Source organism: Bubalus kerabau, chromosome 15 (genome assembly GCF_029407905.1).
Source record: "Bubalus kerabau isolate K-KA32 ecotype Philippines breed swamp buffalo chromosome 15, PCC_UOA_SB_1v2, whole genome shotgun sequence".
NCBI lineage: Eukaryota > Metazoa > Chordata > Mammalia > Artiodactyla > Bovidae > Bubalus > Bubalus kerabau.
In genome coordinates this window covers 40,683,403-40,706,234 of record NC_073638.1, presented here as the reverse complement: position 1 = coordinate 40,706,234, position 22,832 = coordinate 40,683,403, and the positions used below count along the sequence as shown (strand labels likewise).

The 22,832-nt window shown below is 46.9% G+C and overlaps 1 protein-coding gene across 1 annotated transcript in view; it reads right to left on the bottom strand.

Annotated features, from left to right (window-relative positions):
- Nucleotides 1–16,690, bottom strand: part of DKK3 (dickkopf WNT signaling pathway inhibitor 3) — a 50,384-nt gene extending 33,694 nt beyond the window's left edge. Inside the window, exons 1-4 of the mRNA XM_055548619.1 lie at nucleotides 16,549–16,690; nucleotides 15,696–15,920; nucleotides 8,817–8,954; nucleotides 5,920–6,003 (exon numbers count right to left, since the gene is read on the bottom strand). Coding sequence (XP_055404594.1) covers nucleotides 5,920–6,003; nucleotides 8,817–8,954; nucleotides 15,696–15,908 — 435 coding nt within the window. The 5' untranslated portion in view covers nucleotides 15,909–15,920; nucleotides 16,549–16,690. The remainder of the gene's footprint in view (nucleotides 1–5,919; nucleotides 6,004–8,816; nucleotides 8,955–15,695; nucleotides 15,921–16,548) is intronic.
- Between the last annotated feature and the right edge of the window lie 6,142 nt (nucleotides 16,691–22,832).

The window sequence follows — 22,832 nt, the reverse complement described above, 5'->3', positions numbered from 1 at the left end:
TAATAGAAATAAAGTGCACAATAAATGCAATGCATTTAATCATTCCAAAACCACCCTCCCCCACCCGGGACCATGGAAAAAATTGTCTTCCATGAAGCAGGTCCCTAGTGCCAAAAAGGTTGGGGACTACTGCAAGGAACCTGTGCCTTTCCGCTAATGCATTTCTGTTAAAATAAACCCCAATGACTGGTCAGCATGGTGCCCTCTGTAATTCCATGAAATCTATAAAGGCAACTTCAGCCTCAGACATCATGGCAGAGGGACCAGACAAAGCCAACCCCTCACCTGCAGTTACTCTGTGATAAATGAATGAGCTGGGGGCAAGGAAGAACCCAAGATCTCCTGGGGAAAGACGCCATTCAACACACGTTCTCTGCCTACACTTATGCTGAGTCTCTCTGGGCATTGAAGTAACGGGATGTTTACTGTTCAACAGGAAACAAACAAATCCTGAAGTCCAGCCACACTGACCATCTGTCTTCCCCCAGACTTGAACACAGATAACAAACAAAGCATCTTCACAGCAGAGAAGACGACAATGAGTTCACGCTGGTGGAGAAGCCCATTGCCATTTTCCACAGTCTGCCGTCTATCCTGATCGTTCTCTTGGACAAGGAAATCATGGGATTACTCAAATCATTACTATCTGGACAAATCTGGTAGTGAAATTTGTCTACCTAGGCCCTCAGAAGTTTCAAGAAGTATCTTGGATCTGGTTTGTATGTGATTGAAACAGTGGGTTCAAATAAGGTACGTTCAGCTGGAGAAAATACCTTATTATGGAGGATATTTCATATCATACTCTAATGTGAAAACAGAAAAGACAACAGATGCACAATGTGCTGAGCTCTGTAGCTCTGAGTATATTTTAATGAGAGTACATGTCCCTTCAAAGTGGTGCCTTGGGTAATTGGGCCAGATGCTTCATATTTGGGGACATGGTTATAAACAAAAGCCTTGTATGTGTGCATAATGGCTTATCTGCTCTCCGGCTTCCAACACACTGCTTCCCTCCTAACCCATTGCATGAAAGTAGCACAGCCGTGGTCAGCCCACCCAGTGGCCCATTAAGGGAGACAGACGGAGGGCTCCGCACAAAAGCCTCACAGAAAGACGTCAGGCCATATCACAGTCGCCCATGCGCTCAGGTGAAATAACAAGCCGCCATGTCCTTTTCCCCTTTTGAGTGTGAAAGCAAAAACAGACCAATGCCTTGCACGTACTGTGCTAGGTTTTCTAGACGGCCATACAGCGTTACTGTCTGTGACTTTCCATGGGCCTGCTCGGGTTACCATATGTATGCATACACATCCCAGCGTCTGAAGAAAGGAAAATATGGAGTGTTTGGTGGTTATGTTTAATTGAATTCATCTGGGAGCTTTAAATCCTGAGAATTCAGCCTCTATTTATAGTAGTTTAAGGTTTGAACAGCTTATGATTTTTTGTCCTTTTGAGAGGCAAGCTTCCCTTTTCCAACCCAGAGAATGCTTCATCGGCACATAACGCGTTTTCCAGAGCCAACCATAAAAACCATTAAATTGCCAAACTATGGAATGGGACAGTGGTGATGATGTTCAGCCATTCTCATGCCTCTGGAGGCAATCTAGTCTTTACGGCTTCCCACTCAGACACAAAGAGGATTCGAATGCAAGAATTCTGTGGGCATCTGAAACCAGACCTTGTTTCTCTGACTCTTGGCAAGACACTCGACAACAAGCGAGGCTCTGCGGTAACATACCATTGCTCTTGCCACATGACCTCCCTTTCACAAGCGCCCTGTAAAGTCTCTAGTCTGTTCTCTCAAGACCCCAGGCAATTCAGTAGGCACCGGCCAGTCAAGCATCAGATACTCTGGGTCACTCTCCTAGTCAATCAAATTGGAGTTTATTCTCATAGAAAAACTTGCTGAGTTAAGATCCCAAGGGCCTGTGCAGGAATCTGGAAAAACTCAGTGAGTCTCCACCTCCTGGGTTTCCTGGATGTGTCTCCTCCTGTCACCTTCCTGAATTCTCAGGACCATCATACACAGGGGTTCAGGTTATGCACCGCCCAGGGACCTGCAGGTCCTCCATCTCACAATCAATATGTGACCTGAAAAAGCAGCCCTGGGAATTCTGGGCCCCCCAGCTGAGCCCAGAGCAGAGACACACAGGCTGTGCAGACTCCGGAAAACTGGCACACACTTGGGGCTGCAGCACACAAGTGCAGGCAGCTGCCCCAACCCGTGTACATGCCTGGCGTCTTTGAGATCTTGTCTCTCACCGACCTGCCAATCTCAGAGCTTGGTTCCCCCTGCCGTAGTGCTCCAAGCCTGACACAACTGCCTTACTTGGAGGGCAGAGCAGGGAGCCTGGGATGTATATCAGGGCCTCCAGCAGCTACAAAGATGCTCACAGCAGTGCTGCTGCCCTCTGGGCTCTGGGAGGCTTCCCAGAACAAAACTATGCCATCATACAATCATACACCTTTTTATCTTGAACACAAAAGCTTTTTTTATAATCCACATCCCTGAGAGTTGTGTTTCCCCTGTTCTCTCACAGAGACTTAAATCTGGAATACTCTAAAGCTTTTCCCTCTTGGTACCATCTCTTTGTCTGTTTTTTTTTTCCCCCTCCAATTCTCTTTCTTTGTCTCTCTTCTCCCACCTTCAAAAGCTGGCCTTTTCTCTCTCCTGACCTTAGTCAATCCTATCTTTGCTTCACAGGCTTCTGTGCTTTCAGAGTTGGGAGAGATGGTGAAAATCATTGCCTCACTAAAAGATGGGGGAAATGAGGTGACCTAGTTTGTAAGCGACAAACTCATGCTCCTAGGCTGTGGCACTGGGTCTCTTTCCATTTCACCACATGGCTTGCCCCCCACCAGCTCCCAGGTCCCCTGAATGGGGGGTCAGCACTGTAATACACAGCTGACTGGACTCCCCCTGCCTGTAGTAAATGTCTGAGTACTGTGTCAAAAACAAGCAAAAAAGAACCCATCAAGTTAGCAGAAGGAAGAAAATAATAAAGACTAGAGAGGAAATAAAAGAGAAATTTTTTAAAAATAGGAAAAAAATCAATAAAACCAAGAGCTAGTTCTTTGAAAGGGTAAATAAAAATCAACAAAACTCTAGCCAAACCTGCCAAGATGAAATGAGAACCCAAATAAACAAAATAAGAAGTGAAAGATGAGAAATCACAATTGATATTGCAGAAATATAAAGACCATAAGAAAATACTATGAACAATTATATGCCAACAAATTGGACAACTGAGAAGAAATAGACAAGTTATAGCCATCAGAACTGAATTGAAAAGAAATAGATAATTTGAACAGACTGAGCACTAGAAGTGAAATAGAACCTGTATTTAAAAAAAAAAACACACACACACACACCTTCCTACAAACAAAAGTGCAGGACCAGATGGCTTCACTGGGGAATTCTATCAAGCATACAGAGAGCTTACACCAATCCTTCTCAAACTCTTTCAAAAGATTGAAGAGAAGAGAATAGTCCTAAAGTCATTTTACGAAGCTACCAACACCCTGACACCAAAATCGGACAAAGACAATACCAAAAAAGAAAATTACAGGCCAATATCTTTGATGAATATAGATGCAAAACTTCTCAACAAAATATTAGCAGACCAAATCCAAAAGCACAGAAAAAGATCTTACGTCATGATCAAGTCGGATTCATCCTAGAGTCATAAGGATGGCTCAACATCGCAAATCAATCTATGTGATATGCCATATCAACAAAAGAAAAGACAAGAATCACATGATCATCTCAACAGATGCAAAAAAGTATTTGATAAAATTCAACATCCATTCGTAATTAAAAAACTCTTACCGAAGTGGGTATAGAAGGAACGTATCTCATATAATGAAAGCATGCCTATTGAAATTAATCTTCAACAAAGGAGACAAGAACATACAATGGGGAACAATGGGGGAAAGACAGTCTCTTCAGCAAGTGGTGTTGGGGCAGCTGGACAACTGCATGTAAATCAGTGAAGTCACAGCACACTCTCACACCATACATAAAAATAAACTCAAGATGGCTTAAAGACTTAGACATAAGACATGACCATTAAAAAAAAAAAAAAAGACATGACCATAAAATTCCTACAAGAGAATATAGGCAAAACATTCTCTCACATAAGCTGTACCAATATTTTCTTAGCTCAGTCTCCCAAGGCAATAGAAATAAAAGCAAAAATAAATGGGATTTAAACTGTTAAATCCCATTACAAGCTTTTGCACAGCAAAGGAAACCATAAACAAAATGAAAAGACAACCTATGGACTGGGAGAAAATATTTGCAAACGAAGTGATCAACAAAAGCTTACTTTTTAAAATTTACAAAAAGTTCACATAATTTAATAATAAAAAATAACTCAATCAAAAATGGCAGCAGACCTAACTAGACATTTCTTCAAAGAAGATATACAGATGGCTAAGAGGCACATGTTCAACATCACTAATTCTTAGAGAAAAGCAAATCAAAGTTACAAGATACCACCCTCAGCCAAAAAAAGAATAAACTAATGCCATTTGCAGTAACATGGAAGCAACTAGGGATTACCATACTAAGGGAAGTCAGAAAGAGAAAGACAAATACCATATGATATCACTTACATGTGGAATCTAAAATATGATACAAATGAACTTATTTATAAAAGAGAAACAGATTCACAGTCATAGAAAGGAGAAAGGGGGTGGGGAGGGATAAATTAGGAGGCTGGGGTCAGCAAATACAAACTATTATATAAAAAGACAAACAACAAGGTCCTACTGTATAATACAAGGAACTATATTCAATATCCTGTAATACACGTTTATGGAAAATAATATGAAAAAGAATACATAGATATGTGCGTATAACTGAAGCACTTAGCTATATACCAGAATCTAACACAATACTGAAAATCAACTATACTTCAATAAAAATAAGTAAATTTTTTTTTAAAAAAAGAACCCATTGACTACCAACCACAGTAGCACCACCTCCCTAGTGGTTATGGGTACACTGCTTCTCTTATGATAAGGCCACAAAGGGTCAGGTTATATCCCTGATCCCCTTGAAAGGCTGGGGATGCATTAGGCACCGCAGAGGGAGGAACGTGTGGTGGGAAGTTTGCATAAGGCTCCTGGGCACAGAGAGGCTGACCATCTCCAGCCCCACAGAGGAGGCGCTTCATACAATGGACTGAATCACACGGCAGCCACCCTGTCGGCTCCTCACCAGCCACCTCTTTGTGAAGACAAGGTGCAGCGGAGTCACCTCTGGTCTGGAAGTCTGGAGACCAGTGACATCCTGGGTCACCCTCCACCTGTGCCAGGCCTTCCTTCTGTGAAATGATGCCCCTCTCGTCGTTCAGAATCTATAATTCCCTAAGGAGCAACCCACCTCTGGACTAAGCAACAGGCTACTGAGTAGCAAGTGCAAGCATAAGGGGCCCAAGCATGAAGGCTGGAGCAGAAGGACACCTTTCTCCTGGGCCACTGGGTTTCACTTGAAGTTTTCTTGCTCTCAAACTGCCAGACCAGGCCTGGGATCAGAAAGGGTGTGGTCTGGCCAGCGGCTTTAGGGGATTTCCAGGTTAGAGGCACCAGGTCTTGTTACCAGAAACCCCCAACCAATACACCCAACCCTTCAGTGTTCCCCTTTCAAGGCCGAGAGCAGCCGCGCAAATGACAGCTGCATTTGCCATGTCCTGCCATTTCTGAGGCGAAGTGCATGGAAGCGGAGCCTGTTACTGGACTGCATCTGTCTGGCCATAAATGTAGGAATTGGGGAATACTAGGCAGATACCAGGCAGGAGAGGCGCACGGGAGCTCCCCCCTTTCTGCCCATGGTCTGAAGTCTGGGTCACCTTTGCCAGGCTCAGCAAGGGAATGTGTGCATCGGGATGCGAGTGCAAGAAGACGACAACTCACGTGGCTCCTTTTGCCTTCTTCATCTCCCATCGACGTAATGACTGTCTCTGAAAAAACCATCTGTCCAGTCCGGTTGTTTGTGATCTACAGGAGAACAGGGACAGTGAGTGTGAAATAGAGGGGATTCTGGACAAATCCCACAAGTTGTTGGTTTTTTGTTTTGTTGTTTTCTATTTTCTGAAGCAGGAGCATCTGTCAAAGTAGACAGAATGCCCACTCCTCCCTATGTTTCTGAGCTCCACCAGCAGCATCAGATAGTGATTAAGAGACAGAGCAGAGTCTACAGCATGGGGCTGCCAAGGGGAGGACCGAGGAAGTCTGTGTAAAGCACGCAGCACACAGCCTATCACCTCGCAAACACTTAACACTAGCTATTTTTATCATTCTTGGGGCTTATTCATTTGAAGCTCCAAGTCAACTTTCTTTTCAACAACTACAGGCCTGGGTAGTGAAGGAAGCAGGTTTTAGCTAGAGCAGCCCCTCCCTGATTCTGGGGAACTGTTTTGTTTCCTCAATAAAGTGCTTAATTATGTGGCAGCCTTGATGGGAGGGGAACTTGGGGGAGAATGGATACATATGTATGTATGGCTAAGTCCCTCTGCTGTCCACCTGGAACTATCACGACATTGTTAACTGGCTATACTCTAGTACAAATAAAAAGTTAAAAAAAAAAAGGCAAGTGCTTAAGTATGCTGAGAGGAGGCCTGGCCCTGTATTCCTTTAGCTACTGTCTGCCTGGCTTCTGTAACCAAGAGTGGGCACCTCAAAGCTGAGCCTTAGAAGCCTGATTGGAAGCCTGATTGAAACTCAGGCCACTCTCACCCCATCCAAGGCCATGTCTAACCCTCATGTTGGTGATAAAAGAACAGAGAAAACCTCAGGAGCTAGGGGACCGGTGTTCTTTGATCCCTGGCTCAGACACCAACAACCGTCTAGTATGCAACCTGGAACAAATCATTTCTGTTCTCTGATTCACAGTTTTCTCATTTCTAGGCCATCTTTAAAGTTCCTGCCAGCTCTAATATCACAGGCGTCCGCAGCCAAAACAAAGTGGAAACTCAGCCTAATGTGCAACAGTGGATCAAATTCCAGTTCCAATTCCAGTTCTGGAGCATAAGGATCCTGTCTTCACCAACATACTTTAAAATTTTTTATGTAAATAATTCCTCTCTCCAGCAAAGAAATGATGTCTTCTTCCTTTTATACCAGATTTTCACAAGATTAATCAATGCTATATATTTTTAAAATTATACAGTCCTGTATGTAAAGATCCAGGGACTTCTCTGAGGTTTTATTACACTAAGGTGCATTTTTGCATCCCTAGGAAGAGAAATATGTACAACGTTTTCCAAACATGTTTCACCACTGAGCTCTTCTTTTATAAAGCATCAGGCAGGACAGGAGCTCCATGGAACCCACTCAAGAACTCCTCTACCATGCAGATGCCGTAACTTCACCATAAGAACAACAGTGATATTAACAGTAAGAACATTTGCTGCTGCATAGTGCTTTACAGTTTACAACAACTCTCACACACTTTAAGTCATTTGGCCCCCACGACACCATAAGGTATTACAGATGCTGATTTTCCTATTTCATAAACATGGTTAGTGAGGGTCACAAAGTTGAAAATCATACTCATTACTGGCAGGACACATACTTGGTTATTCTGATATTCACAAGGAGCAAATTCAAGAAGCAGCCAAACCTACTGGCTAATTATTGTCAGAAAGGATGACTGAATATTGGTTTTGACAGGAATAAAATAATCACTTTTGGAGACAAAGACTGGAATTCTCCAGTCTTCAGATGAGCAATGCTAAAGGATTCTGTTTGGCAGGTGGCTCATTCATTGATGCAAGGGGTGTGCTCTGGAGCTGGGGCTGTGAGTACACGGTGGGACTAGCGCCATACAAAGGCTACTTTATAGTCAAGGCAATGGCCCATGAGAATTGACCCTTTAATCCGCTATGGCACAGAAATGCTATTGTGTCAGCTCAGTCATTACCTGGACACTTGAACAAAAGCAAGGCGCTTTTGTGAGAATCTTCAGGCCTTGTGCATAGGCCTTGAGATGAGATCAGAGGTCAATTTTACAGCCTCTAACAATGACCCAAACATCTGCACACCAGACTCTGTTTAAGAGAAAACAGGCCACGTGATTTGATCTCAAAGTCCTACCAAAGTCACCCTGGAGACATCGCATGCTAGGGGCAAGTGAATGCCACCTTCCTTTGCAACGTTTTCTTTCTCAAATCAGATTGAGAACAAGCCTGCTCACTCCTCATGCAAGATTTTGGACCAAGAGACACTTAGACGTACGGTAGGTTGGAAAACAGGCCACTGTAAAATTGTGAATGGATAGCCAGCAAACAGATGAATGTTTCATCTGGTGGCAATAGAGGTTTTCCATTCTGAAGACTTGAGTATATCACATCTGAGCTCCTCCTAAGGAGATGGTGAAGATCTATTCACCACAACATGAACTCTATTTCACCTCTCAACTGAATCACAGATAAAAACCTGTGAGATAAATTCCTCAAATTCAATACTGGGAACGTCTTTCTCTAAACACTTATTTGCTTCCTTTTTTCAAGTAATAAAAATCCCTGAACATTCCTTTGCAATTGGACTGGCAGGAAGACTAGAGTTAAATTTATTGCTTCAATGCAAAAGCAATTTATGTTTTTGATACATATCTTTGCCCTTTAAATAATCTCCCTCACTCCCTCTGGCTTTTAACCTGTATTTTACCATCTTTATGTGTATTTTTGACTTGTGTATCAAATATTTAAACATCTGCACAGCAGACTCTCTTAAAGAGAACACAGGCCACGCTTTAGTCCTCTGACGGGACTGGGCACTGAGGAAAGGAAGAAGCGCCGGCCACGACTTACCTTGTGAATTTCTCGGTGGACGTGGATGGTATTATTTCCCACCTTGGTTTCTGTGTTGGTCTCGTTGTGGTAGCTGGGAGGTAAGTGTGCTAGGGTCACTTCTGATGATGTTTTAGCAGCAGCCTCTTCAGCTTCCATCTAATTAAATCAATGAATTTAATGAGCAATATTGTTTTCTCCTGATACATATCAGAGTCCATTAGAAAAAAGAACTATTCTTTTCCTCTTCTGCAATAACAATGGTGTTGCTGATAAGTACCACTGAGAACTGAGTAGGACAAGACGTTGTTCTAAATGTTTTCATATATTATCATCTTACATCTCACAATCTCCCTATGGGTGGGTGTTAATGTCCCCATTTCACAAGTGGGGCAACTGAGGCTCAGGAAGACTAGGTAAGTTCTCAAGATTCCCAGGGAAGGGCAGAGTTGGGATTTGAGAATGCTCCCACTGAGCAATCTTGACCCCTGAGAGATGCTCTTGGCGCTGCTCCCATCTCCCCATGTCCTAATCAGGAGGTCACTCACATTCAATTCCCTTACATGCCAGCAACCAACTCTGTTTCTCTTTGAGAGCATTCTCTGACTACAGAAGTGTGTTCAGTCTGCACAAGCACCAAGAGTTAGGTAGTGAACACCCCAGGGACAACCCTCAATCAGTGAAGAAGAGCCTATGAGGGTAAGTACCCCAGTGCCCTCTCCGTTCAGTGGGACAGTTTCTCTCTCTCCAAGGACCTCAGAGAGATGGAACCCTAGTTGTCCCTAGAAGTCACCTGCTCATCAGCACAGCCTTTCCTGCCTTTTTCCTTTTCCATCTCACTCTCCTACTTCCTCCTAGTGTTTCTGGGATCACATCACATTACACGCATGCTAATTCGCTTCAGTTGTGTGTGACTCTTTGCAACCCTACGAACTGTAGTCTGTCAGGCTCTTCTGATCAAGGGGAGTCTCCAAGCAAGAATACTGCAGTGGGTTGCCACGCCCTTCTTCAGAGGATCTTCCTGACCCAGGGATCAAACCCGTGTCTCCTGTGGCTCCTGTACCGCAGGCAGATTCTTTACCGCTGAGCCACTGGGGAAGCCCCACAAATAAATTATTTGCTCCCAAATCCTTGTTGCAGGGCTGAGTGGGGTTGGGGACCAACCTAGCCCCTTCCCCATGACTGGTAGGGTCACAGTTATGAGTCCTCCCCCATCCACCCTCTGAGTACGAGAGAGACCCCTGTCGAGGTTCAGATGACTCATTCCGTGGTACACCCTTCTTCTGGCCCTTCTTACACAAGTGTTCTTTGCTGATGTCAGGTTTCTGAGGCCACTGTCCTCAAATCATGAGCCTCCATGGCATCTATACCAGACACATCAGCCAAACTGAATCTGTACCCACTTCCAGACCCAGACTTGATGAGTGGCCAGGTGACAACTGGACCAGCCACAGCTGTTTGGACTTAAACAGAAGCCACGTCATGGACTAGCTGAGCCAACCAGACACTCTCTCTAGGAATTCAAAATGAGAGACACAAAGAGAAGCTGTCACTGGTGGCTGGCAATTTTCCAACAGTGCAGTCTTGACTCTCGGCTATTTTTATTTCTTTAAATGAATCCTCAAAAAGGATTTTACTATTTTTTAAAAAAATTACTGTTCTCTATTCCCTTATATACTACAAGAGGCCCATCTTTTCCAATCTTTCCCAACCAGGTTTGCTGAGCTGGATATACATGGGGAAAGAATTCCCATGTCTCAATGGAACACAGAGGCACTGCACCAGAAGTGTGAAGAACACCTAGTCAGCAGAAAGCCCAGAAAACCAAACAAGGACTTGGTCAGCAGCCACTGTGCACTGTTTGACCCTGAGATAACTCCTGACATATCTGAAACCTGATCACTGCCTCCATGCCTGGGCATCAGCTATGTCTGAGCCATTGCCCCAGTCCCTTTCATATCTCCTTGCGTATTCACAGCAACTCTATGAGGAAGTACTATTCGCCTCATTTGCAGATGAAGAAAATGAGGTTGACGAAAGTGGAGGAATGTCTAAGGTCATCACATTCTTAGTAGGTGGCAAAACTTAGATTAGAACTCAGGTCGGTCTGACCCCAAATTATATGTTTTTCCTAGTGTAAGATTCTGCTTGTGCTTTTACTGGGGAGATAGGGCATCCTCACACAAGCTAGTTTGAGGATGATTACAAAAGTCTCTAGAAGTCAGTCAGGTTCAAAGAAGAGAGGAAAAAGGCTTCCAGGTGGAGGCGAGCCATGATTGGGCTGGTCTCAAAGGACAGATATGAGGTGGATAGAGAGGAGCATAAAGGAGGCAAAACGGTGGCAGCCTGGATGAGAATGGAGTGTCATGGGCTAGGGCAAGGGGTCCATGCTGGACCCCAAATGGATAAAATGATGGATGATGAAGTAGAGACAGACTGACAGATGGATCCAGGGTATAGTTCTAAAGGAGATGGTGTTAGCCTAGCTCTCAACCAGAAGGGTACCTCAGAGTCATGCCCAATGCTTTAAAAAATATCTACATATCTGGAGCTGCCAAATTAAAATTTCTGGAGGGGGCACCCCACACAACAATGAGTTGTCCAGATGATACTGAGATATTCCCTCCCCTGTATTCACCCCCAAGTAAGAACCTCTGCACCAAGCAATGGGGAGCTGCAGCAAGTTCTGAAGACTAACTGGGACACAGTACAGAATCGAGAGAAGGAAAAGAATGGAGTCAGAGAACTAGCTAGAAGCAGGCTGAGAGTCAGGAGTTATATCTGGGGAGGGCCTTCTATTTGGAGGGGCCTCCAAATAAATCTAGAAGAACTCAGGCTTCTGAGAGCTGGCCACTAGATTAGGCAAGAAGTTGCCCCCAGCAGCATCCGAAGGCAACAAAGTAGAAAGTACCCAGATTCTGGAGTCAGGGAACATGGGGTTAAGTCCCAGCTCGGCCACAAAGCAGCCACGTGACCTTTGGCAAGATACCAAATACTGGGGTGACTAATATGTAACACCTTACAGAAAGACCCAAACAATCTTTTTGGTCAACCCAATATCTCTAAACCTGTTTTCCTGTTTGTAAAATGATGGTGATTCTACTTTATTGGACAGATGTAAGAATTAAAGCTCATGAAATCCGAGAACTTGATCCAGTATCTGCCATTCGGCAAAGGTATAATAAACAAAGCAGTTTTAGAAGAAGCCAGTTTGCCAGGGGATGTCTGGGTAGGGGTGGAAAAGGCAGAAGTAGATGACATATGTTCGAAGGGTTTGCTAATAAAATAGAGGAGAAACGGATGAAGAGAGGAGACCTAAGACGAAGAAAAAGGCTTTTTAAATTTGTTTTAAGGGAGAAATCCTGGGCTGTTTAGTGATAGAAAAGAACAGCTGGGAAAGACGAGGAGTCTGGGGATGCTAGAGGGACTAAATCCAGAAGGAGAATAGAACATCAGCGCTTTTACAATTCCTATAGGAATCAGACTCCTCCAGTTTGGCTTACATATAATTGACAAGGTACCAAATTTAGAGTTTGCTCTGGGCTGAGCAGATAGTCTTTATATAAAGCCATTTCCCCCTCAACCAGTGGTTATTCCAACAGAATGAGCTAAAGCTCTTTCATGGCACCACAAACTAGAAGTACAGCTTACAATGGAAATTTCAGCCACAACTATTACTGCTGCTAGCAAGAGAACTTAAGCCTGAAGCAACAGGACTTGTTTCATAGAGGAGGAATGCGAATATTATTTAACATGGCACTCACAATTGGTTAACTCTGTGTTTGTTAAAGGAACAGAGTAAGAAAAACTGGAGAGAGAAATTCAGGCTTGGTGTTGGCATTCTTCCTAGGAATAACGAGTTGATAAGAACATTCTACTGTAAAATATGCCCATTACAAACGTGGTAATAGAGGGGTGGGGAGTGGCTTTATCCTCAAAATATGTTTATCAGTAACAAACAGCCCAGACTGAACCATTTGAAGATTTGCTCCCTCTCAAGAATGATCCTATAACCAGAGTTAACTTTTTTCCCTTAGGAGAAATCAGCAGCTTGAAGTCAGCTGGAATATTTTACATGTCAGGAAGTTACTTGAAAGCAGATTCATGATGCAACTATGTAAACAATTAACGCATCTGGCCGCAGGCCCTTTTCTGTTCTTTACTGGGACAGTAAGTAAATAGCAATTATCTTGTGTTTATGAGATTTAAGGGGCTTTCTGGCAATCTCTTTTTAAAAATTAATACTAATAGCCCTAATCCATTGTGATTCTATTATATATCAGACACTAGGGGTGGTTCTGTTATCACTCATACTAGCGCTATTAATATGATGGTAATGAGTGTGTTTGTATGTCAAGTCGCTTCCGTCGTGTCCAACTCTGCCACCCTACGTGCTGTAGCCCACACCAGGCTCCTCTGTCCATGGGATACTCCAGGCAAGAATACTGGAGTGGGTTGCCATACCCTTCTCCAGCGGATCTTCCTGAGCTAAGGATCGAACATGGGTCTCATGTCTCCTCCACTGGCAAGCAGGTTCTTTTCCATTAGTGCCAGTGAGAGCCATTATTTATTGAGAATCAGCAATTTCTCATAGTCCTTACAACAGCGACATGAGGGGGCAACTTATATTGCACCAATTTTACTTAACCCCATTTTATTTTTTGGCTGCACTGAGTGCCTTGTGGGACCTTAGTTCCCCAATCAGGGATTGAACCCAGGGTCACAGCAGTGAAAGTGCTGAGCCCTAACCACTAGACCACCAGAGAAGTCCCTACAGAACCCCATTTTTGACAACCAGATCGCATGCTTCACTTGCATCCTTTAATTCTCCCCTTCACCCCAGAGGTGGACACTTCCTCCACTTCGGATCCTGGATCCCATCATTCATACGTGGCAGAGCTGGGATGAGATAAGAAAGGTTGGCTCTCACTGAGTTGGGTGGACGTGGCAGCCAATGTCTCCCTGGGTAGCAGACTGCAGAACTCAGGCAGAGCCACGTCTGGAGCAGGAAGGTTGGGGCCCAAGCAAAGGCAGCGTGGCCAACTCCCATGGAGTGAGCACCAGTACCCTGGACTGCTGGGCCCCGAACTGCTCTGATCAATGAAAAGACTGAACAGGCCCCCTCGGCCCCCTCACCAGGAGCTACCAGCAGAGGACCACTCTGTGTGGTCAAGTTCACACTTGAATAAAAATGGGGAGGTGACCTGATGAGTCTCAACAGGAAGCCATGGGCAGGAGGGAAAGTCCTAGAACCCAGTGAAGGGAAGCAGATGACTTGCTCTGGAACCAAGGATGATGTGTTCAGTTTAATCAGTGAAGGTGCAGAGTTAAAATTCACTGGGGCCTGTCTGACACCCCTGCCCCTTTCATTGTTTCGTGTCAGGATTCTCTTGCTTTCACAGGAAACAAAGTCTATATCTGGAATCTAGCCTGTCCAGTGGATGTTCAGGTACAGCTACCCAGGCAACCACCTTCCAACCCAGTGTCTCCTTCACCAGTGTCCAGGGTCCACGAGGTCGACTGTTGTGGGAAGGAAGGGGAGCAATCCCCAGACTAAGCAGGTGTGGGAGGAAAAAGCCACCTCGTCTAGTAGACCAGAGCCAGCTTTGGAGGCTTTGCCCAAATGCACTGTGGAGATGCAGGGACATGGAGGCACCCGACCATCCAGCCTAGACATCTGATCTCTCACTGACTCCTTCCCTGGGATGGCTGGCTTCTCTCCAAAGACAGGCTGCAGCCGGAGTCAGGCCCAACAGGGGCCACGCCCACCCACCCCAGGCAGCAGGGCCACCTGGCTGGGAGAGCTGGACCATCTGCACCTCCTCTCCAGGCAACCCTGGCAATGCTTGCATGCTGATCACAGAAGATGCCATCCACAGCGTTTGAACCTGGGAGGCGACGGAAGCAAGAAACAGGCAACGTTTTCCCAAGATGTCTGGTATCTGATAACTAACAGCTGCTATATACGCACATCTATTATGCTCCAGGTGCCACACATATCACAGATTTAATTCTCATGGAAAACTGAGGTAAAGGATGTTAAGGGATTTGGCCAATGCCACCCTACGGTGAATGGCAGAGGAGGGCCCTGAGCCCAGGATTGACTCCACAGCACCCTTGGAAACGCGGTGGGGGGTGGCCTTTCACTTTGCCCCTGCTCCTCTCACCCACCACCCACTGACACTGACGGAGATTCCCAGGTCTCTTCTTTGCCCCACATGGCTTAGGGGAAGCCCAGACAGATTACCAGCACAGCTCAGGGCTTTTTGTCCGCATATGGAGAAGGGGATGACAGAGGATGAGATGATTGGATGGCATCACCCACTCGATGGACAGGAGTTTGAGCAAGCTCCAGAAGCTGGTGACCGGCAGGGGAGCCTGGCATGCTGCAGTCTATGGGGTTACAAACAGTCGGACATGACTGAGCGACTGAACTGAATGGCACCCTAATTGTCTCTTGGGAAGATGGCACAAGCTCAAAGCCCAACAGACAAGCTAGGACTTGAGATACCTGGAGCCTCCTCTGCAAAATCACAGTGCTGGAGTATCAGGGGCCTTGCAAGCATCCGCTTAAAACAGGATGAGGCCAACCGCACACCTGAAGTTAATCGTAAGGTGATGGCCGGCAGCCTACAAGCAGGTGGTGACCCCAGTTGTCCATGGGTGGGTCCAGCCGTGTCTCTGGGTGGACAGCTTCAGATCCAGAGCTTTTGGCAGGAACCAGGTGGGATTTGGGATCACCCCCGCACTGCCTCCAGATAACTCGAAATCTGCTGCCTGCTGTGCCCAGCCCCTTAGCGGATCCGAAGACCCTGGCCAGCGGTTGGCGCACTTCTTCGCCAGCCCCCACTGTCACCCGCCTCGCGCTTCCCGGAGCGCAGGCCCCTCGGGCGCACCCACCTCCTCCACCGCGCTGCGCAGTTTGTACTGCGTGTCCTCCATCAGTTCCTCAACCTCGCGGAACATCTCGTTGAGAGTGGCCTCCTCCTGCGGGTAGTTGAGAGCCGGGCCGGGCTCGATCGGGGCAGAGGTGACCGTCGGAGCCGGGGCGGGGGCCGTGGGGACCGCCACCGCCAGCAGCAGGCAGAGCAGGGTGCCCCCGAGCCGCCGCATCTCCACCGCCGCCTGCGCGTCCCAGAATGCGGTCAGAGGCGCGCCGACCACCAGCTCGCCCACGCCGCCGCCCTGCCCTGCCCCGCCGCCTCCGGTTCTCACAGCCTGGGCCGCCCCCGGCGCCCCGCTTCCCCGCACCCTTCCCCAGAAAGGAGGAAACTGAGTCTCCGGAGGACGCAGCATCCCCAGACCGGGAAGCCCACCCCCACCCACACTCTAGCCCCGCGCCCGGATCCTCTCCGTACCCCCACCCCCATACTCGAGCACAAGCCGCGCTCCGCTACGGCCCCCAGGGATAGCTCCCTCCTGCAAGCAACAGAACCCAGGCGCCCCTACGCTTACACCCATCTCCAGTCCCCCCTACACCCCGCCCCAGGGCCCTCTCCGCGCCCTCCCCGCTCCCCCACCCCGCCTGGGTCCCGGGTTTGAGCCCTGTTCCGTTCTCCACCAGGTCAGAGCGCAGCCGTGCTGCGTCGACCCTACTCTCCCGCCCCCTATACGATCCCCCATCTTGAGTGGTCAGAGAACTCAACACCCCCACCCTCAGGGCTGGAACCAAATCCGACGCCCCGTCCTCCTCCACCCACCCCGGAGGGACCGAGCTGAGCCACCCTCTTCCCCGCCGCCGCCCTTCACCCACCCCAACTGGACTGCGCTGCGCTCTGGTTTGGACCTCAGGCCTCGCCGGGGTCTGCCTCGAGGCTGCGGAGCGGGAGCTGCCTGGTGGGCGGACCGCCGGCGCTAGGAGCTCGGCAGGGATGCGGCAGCGCTGGTACCCCGGCGAGCCCGCAGCGCTCGCCCCGCCCGTCCCCGCCCCTAGGGAGGGGCTGCGGCCCAGCCCGCCGCCATTGGCCGGCCCGGGCGCAGCGACCTCCCACCCCAGGCTGGCCTCTGCTACCGCGCCTGGCCCTGCAGGAAGCTGACCCCTTCTGCGCATCCCGTTGCCGCCCGGCATCCCAGGGCGGCATTGTCATCTCTGGCCCAGATTCTTGCCACACTTTCCATGAGGTGTTTTTTCTGTGTCCAACCTTCGCCACCTTGCCTTTTCCAGGTTATTCTGTACCTGGCAGACTGGCACTCAAGGCCCATCACAAACTACTGGTCATAATCCCTCTGCCGTGGTTAACTCCTACTCCAGCCAAGAAAACCCACCTGTAGCTCCCGCAATAGGTCCTAGGTCCTGAGAACGTCAGCAAGCTCGTTAAAGGCGGCAGAGTGGTTAAGACCAGACTCTGCAGTCAGGCTCCCTGGTGTCAACCCCAGCCCTGCTCCTTAGGACTTTAAGGATCTCCAAGTTATCAGATTTGTGTCTCCCCAGTTAGCCTAAATGTAAAATGGAGGTTGAAGTATGATAATTAAAAAAAAAAAATGTTGCTTGCCATCTGGTTCTATAGGAATGAAATCAGTAGCCCCTGAAGTTGCTGACCTTCAGCATACCGTGAAAGGAGTTCAGGGCAGAGATGGCGGCTGAGGCATTCTGTGCTCTGGGAAAATGGCAGAGCAGGCGTTCAGATAGTTAAGATATTTTCAGGAGGGAGATTTATGAACCTGAACTCTTGCATCATCCCATTCTTAGAAAAGGACTAAAACTATTAAGTAACACATGTGTTCCTCATGACTGGCAGCCCGTTTTATTGAGATGGGGCCTTGGTTGCACTTATCCCTTTTGCCAGAATCATGGATATGCTGACTTTCCCCCCTCCACCTTACCTCTTTGGAGCAGTTCCACAGAGCTTTCTGAGAGGCTGTCTCATGGGCTGTCATCCTCAATAGGTCCCCAAGGAAAATTGAAACTCACGGCTCTCCTGTTGTTTTTCTGAATTCAGTTGACTAGTAGTAAGGGTGGCTTGTAGGTAACGAGGATATCGCACACCGGGAAGTGGGGTATAAAGATCAGCTACTGTAATGAGAGCAGAACTTGGTCTATTCACAGTAGTCTCCTTAGTGCCCAGAACAGAGAGCACTCACATAATTTTTGAAAAATACCTGTATTTTATTTGTCAAACTGCCTCCTGTTTTTTCCTAGTACCTTTTCTGTCTGGACAGCCTTCCCTTCTCCCCTCAGCCAGACTAACTCCATCCCATATTTCAAGACTCAGAGCCTCTTGTTACCTGGCCCAGCTCCATCTCATTTCTCCTCTAGGACCACCACACCCCACTTCCCCTCCACCCATGTCCTTCCCCATGGAAGCCCTGACTTGCCATGATCTATAGGTCTGGTCACTGGCCCAGGAGCTCCTAGGAGGCAGGGACCAATTTGCTCACCTTTGTGTCACTGGGACTTCAGTTATATTCCGTACTTGGTCACCATGAAATGGATGGACTGGTCATTCTATCAGCTACTACTGATATATCAATATAAGCAGTTACACTACTGAGAACTTGCTATGTGCCAGCAACAAGTATCAACTCATTTAATTCTCAAACAATCTCTGAGGTTGGTACTACTACTTTTATTCCATCTCAGAAATAAGGAAACTTCCCTAAGGTCATGTAGCTCCTGCGTAATTGGTTGAACTGGGATTTGAACACAAGAATTGCCAAACTCCTCTCCTATAAACCTGGTCAGGAAGTATGAGAGGACTTGGGAGCATGAGATAAGCAATTTCTGCAGGTGACCACTTAGAAAACATGTGTTTAAAGGAGAGAATTCAGGACATGCCACCCCAAAATATGCCACTTTGGCACACTGACTATTTTGAATGGAAGGTGCTTGAGAAACAGCCGATGCACCTGCCCTTTTCTACCTAAAAATAGGCCATAAAATTTCTCGGGAGAGAGATGCCCTCCATGTACCAGGGAGAGAACATCCTTATCACCAGAGAGGAAGTCAATGCCAAAATGGATCTGTACAGACACACTTACTAAAATAACCCTTATCTTAGATTTGCCCCATATCGCTCCCAGTCACTTCCCCACAATTCACTGTCCCTAACCCAACGCCCTTGGCCTTGTCACTTCTTCACAAATCTATCATTTCTTTGACTAAAAGGTATATAAGCTTTCTGCTCTAGGTACCTTCTCAGGTCTTCATTTTCCTGTGAAGTCTCCCAGGTACATGTAAAATACTTTTGGAGTGGGGCACGCAGCCTGTGGGGTCTTAGTTCACTGGCCAGGGATGGAAGCACCTAGTTCTAACCACTGGACCCCCAGGGAAATCCCTACATGTAAAATTTTAATAAATGTGGATGTTTTTCTCCTGTTACTCTGTGTTTTGTCTGTTTAATTCTTAGGCCCAGCTGGGGACTCTAAGAGGGTAGGGGAAAGACTTTTCCCTCCCTACAAGGACCATGGCCTCTTTGGCATGTTCATCCAGCTGAGTCCACAGCACAGTATCATTCAGGAAGAAAGCATATGGGGGCCTTCTTGGCATTAGGCATGGTGCACACCCCAAATCTGTAGTGAGGGATGGGACTCAGAGAAGTCAGACCCTCAGCCCAGAGTCAGACAGCAAGTGAGAGTTCGGTCTGGAACTAGACTTTGAGTGTGACTGACTGTAAAGCTGGCACTCTTAACTTTCCTTCTCATGCTTGTCTTTGCACATGTCTTCAAATCACTATATATCACCAAGATGTGGCTTCTAGCCATGTTCTCTTCAATTTCTGGGCCTTTGGATCAAGCCCTGCTAAAAATCCAGGGAAAGCCCATTCACCCCCAGTATCCCCTGCTCTGCAGCCGGCTCAGCTATTCCTCAGCTTTCTCAGGGTGGCTCACCCTGTGCAAGATCCTGGAACGCAATCTCCCCCACCTTGCCACCCCAGGCACATACACTGGAAGAAACTAAAGCAGAATGGAGACACTGTGGGGCCAAGACACGGCTTGCTGTGGTGCAGATTTACAGAGCGAACTGTGGAGTCCTGCCCCGAGGCCACTGCAGTGGAGCCCAGAACCAAGGGCACCTCCAGAACTGACTGAGACCCTTTGCAGCCATTGCCAAAAGCCCTGCTTGATCATCACCAACAAGCTTCCTGACCCCACATTAGGCCCAAAATGCCCACCCCAGTACCTACCCTATAGCACCCTATCCAATCACCTAATGCCAACCTTCCAGCAGGAATTTTAAGGCTATAAAGCTTAGCTACTTGCCCATGAAAAGTGTTGGCTGTCCCTTGAGCTGGACCGCTATTCTAACAGTGTCCCATGGACTCTTCCTAGCCTGTCAAGAGGTGTTGGCCTGCTGTGCTTCCGGTGCCCACATTATCTCTGCTCTTTGTTCTTAATAAGCTCACTCCTTTCTGCAATACTCTGTGTTTGGAAATTATTTTCCAAACCTCACTCGGACTGCCTCGACACAAATCATGGTCTTCTATTCCTCCATGTTGTTGACTTAAGAGACTAGAATTTTCTCCAAGTAAGGCTTGTCTTCTACCTTATGTCTTTTGCCTGAATTCTAGAGTTCTTGACTTTTAGACTCAACTTTTAAAAAAAGAAAAAGAAAAATTTGACCTGCCCCCAAGTGACAGGTGAAGGACTATGCGTCCCGTCATATGAGGTCTAAATTTTCTACCCTGAAATGTAGGAATGTATCAATAGTGCCATTATTAAGTGAAAGCAGCAAAAAAGATAAAGACAAAAGGGAAAAAAGAAAGGAAAGGTAAGAAAATCTACAGTCCTCAGATGTAAGTGCTCCCCGGGCCCAGCCTGGTGATGTAATCTTATCACCAGCCTGAGGCAGGAAAACTCGTGGGGCGCGGTGGGGGTGGGGGGTGAGGGGGGTGGGGGTGTGCATGTGTGGAGTGAGGGGTGGGGGTGGGGGTAGGGGTGGGGGTGGGGGTGGAGGGGGTGGAGGGTCAGGGCAGGCGGGTGGCCACAGAGATGGGCCCCAACCAGACCTACACATATTGGCTCCAAGAAGCTCAGGGACAGAGGGGAGCCCTCTAGGTTTGGGGTCTGACTTGAGAAAGGGTCACAGTCTGGATGTTCATTGTGAACAGACAGGCCCAGGGGCACACAGAGCAGGCAGAGCCATCCAGATTGATCATCTTTAGGGCAATGAACTTGCTAAAACACCACAGTTTCTTTTATATCCCTGCTGTAAGTAAGCTCTATATCCATCAGGGACATTGTTTTCTTTCTTTTAGGGTGTTGGAAGCACTTCAGAATTATCATTCAAAATTTTTCTAAGTCCTCACATTTTCTCTCCTGGGGTCTCATTTTGTGATTGAAGAAGTAGAAGCAGAGAGGTTGTAACCTGCTGGAAATTACATACTAAATCAGCACCCACACAACAATTTCAAGTGTAGCTATCTCAGACGTCTGCTCACGGCCATGTGCTTGAAAACACTTCTTAGTGTCTTTAGCAGAAGGTTGGGTGAACAGGTTTCTACAAACAACAGAGAAGAAAATGGCAACCCACTGCAGTATTCTTGCCTGGAGAATCCCATGGACAGAGGAGCCTGGCAGGCTATAGTCCATGGAGTCACAAAAGAGTCAGGCAGGACTTAGCTGCTAAACAAGAGTTAAAAGTATGGACCAATATTTCTAGGCAACAATGTGGTTACATTTTGAAAGACAAATGTGGCAATTTTCAAAATGAGATGCACAGAATGCTTTTTGTGCTTATTTTAAAATCTCAAAACAATTATCTACTGTTTTTGAAGGCTACAAATAAGGGGGAAATAACAGAAATGGGCAGGCTGCCTCTGAGGTGGAAGTTAGGGGAGGAGGTGGGGAACATCTTCAGTCACATTTCTAACATTTTATTTCTTTAAGAAAGAGAATGTGGCAACGTGGAGTTCTGAAGAAGTGTCCAAAGACAAATGACTATAGTTGATGAACAACATGTGGGTATATGGGTGTGTCTGTTGTATTATTTTCTGTATATTTAAAATATACAGAATATTTAATATACAAACTATATTTAAAGTAGTTTGTGAATAAATTGGTGACTCAGTGGTAAAGAGCCCATCTGCCAATGCAGAAGACATGAGAGATGTGAGTTCGATCCCTGAGTCAAGAAGATCCCCTGGAGGAGGGCATGGCAGCCCACTCCAGTATTCTTGCCTGGAGAATCCCATGGACAGAGGAGCCTGGCTGGCTACAGTCCATGGGGATAATAAAGAGTTGAACACAACTGAAGTGACTTAGCATGTGAATAAACTGAAATAACCAAAAACTTAAAAGGCAAGCACCCCTACCCCAGCCTCCCACCTCTATCCTGCACCCCTCCAAAACAAAACAAAGCAATACAACCTCTTAGAGCCAAACAGACTTCTTAGATCTGTTCCTGGCAGGAATGCTCTCTTCCTCAAGGCCCAGCAGTGGCCCTACTGCTATGAGGTGAGAGGGGAGGAGGGGAGGGTCCACACCAGACCCAGTAGAAGAGGCCTTTCTCTTCATAAAAGGCCCTTTTGTCTGTTCCAATGCTTGGAAGCTTTCCTTCTGTAGTCGATGCAAGGGTAAGGGGAGCTGGACTCAAGTAATGACCCTGGGGACTGGATGGGGCTTATCTGTCAAACCCTCCCTCAACTCACCGCCACCACCAAGATAGGGCAGAGTTTGTAAACAAGGAAACCTCAGACTTCCACAACTTAGAGGCACACAGTCTGGATAGGGTACTATCGTACTCTGATTTTTAAAACTTCAACCATTTAGAATAATTAATTAAACCAAGGAAGGATTTATTCCACATTTCCCTTTTCTTTCCCTTCCATCTTATTAATAGATAGACTACACTGAACATAATTTGGAAACAAATGTGAAGGGTTGGCTCAGAGATCAGGTATCTGCATGACTCTTTAGTATTTAGTAGCTGTTTGCTGGAATGCAGGCCCTGTGAGATTGTCCAGGATACCGGGCTCTGCAACCACCTCCTGTCCTGTCCAGCAGCCAGTATGCAGGGAGTTTGCACTCAATAAGGAAATCCTGAATGAATGTGGCCCTGTTAGGGACTGGGGTCCCCACCCACAAGGAGTCTAGAGTATA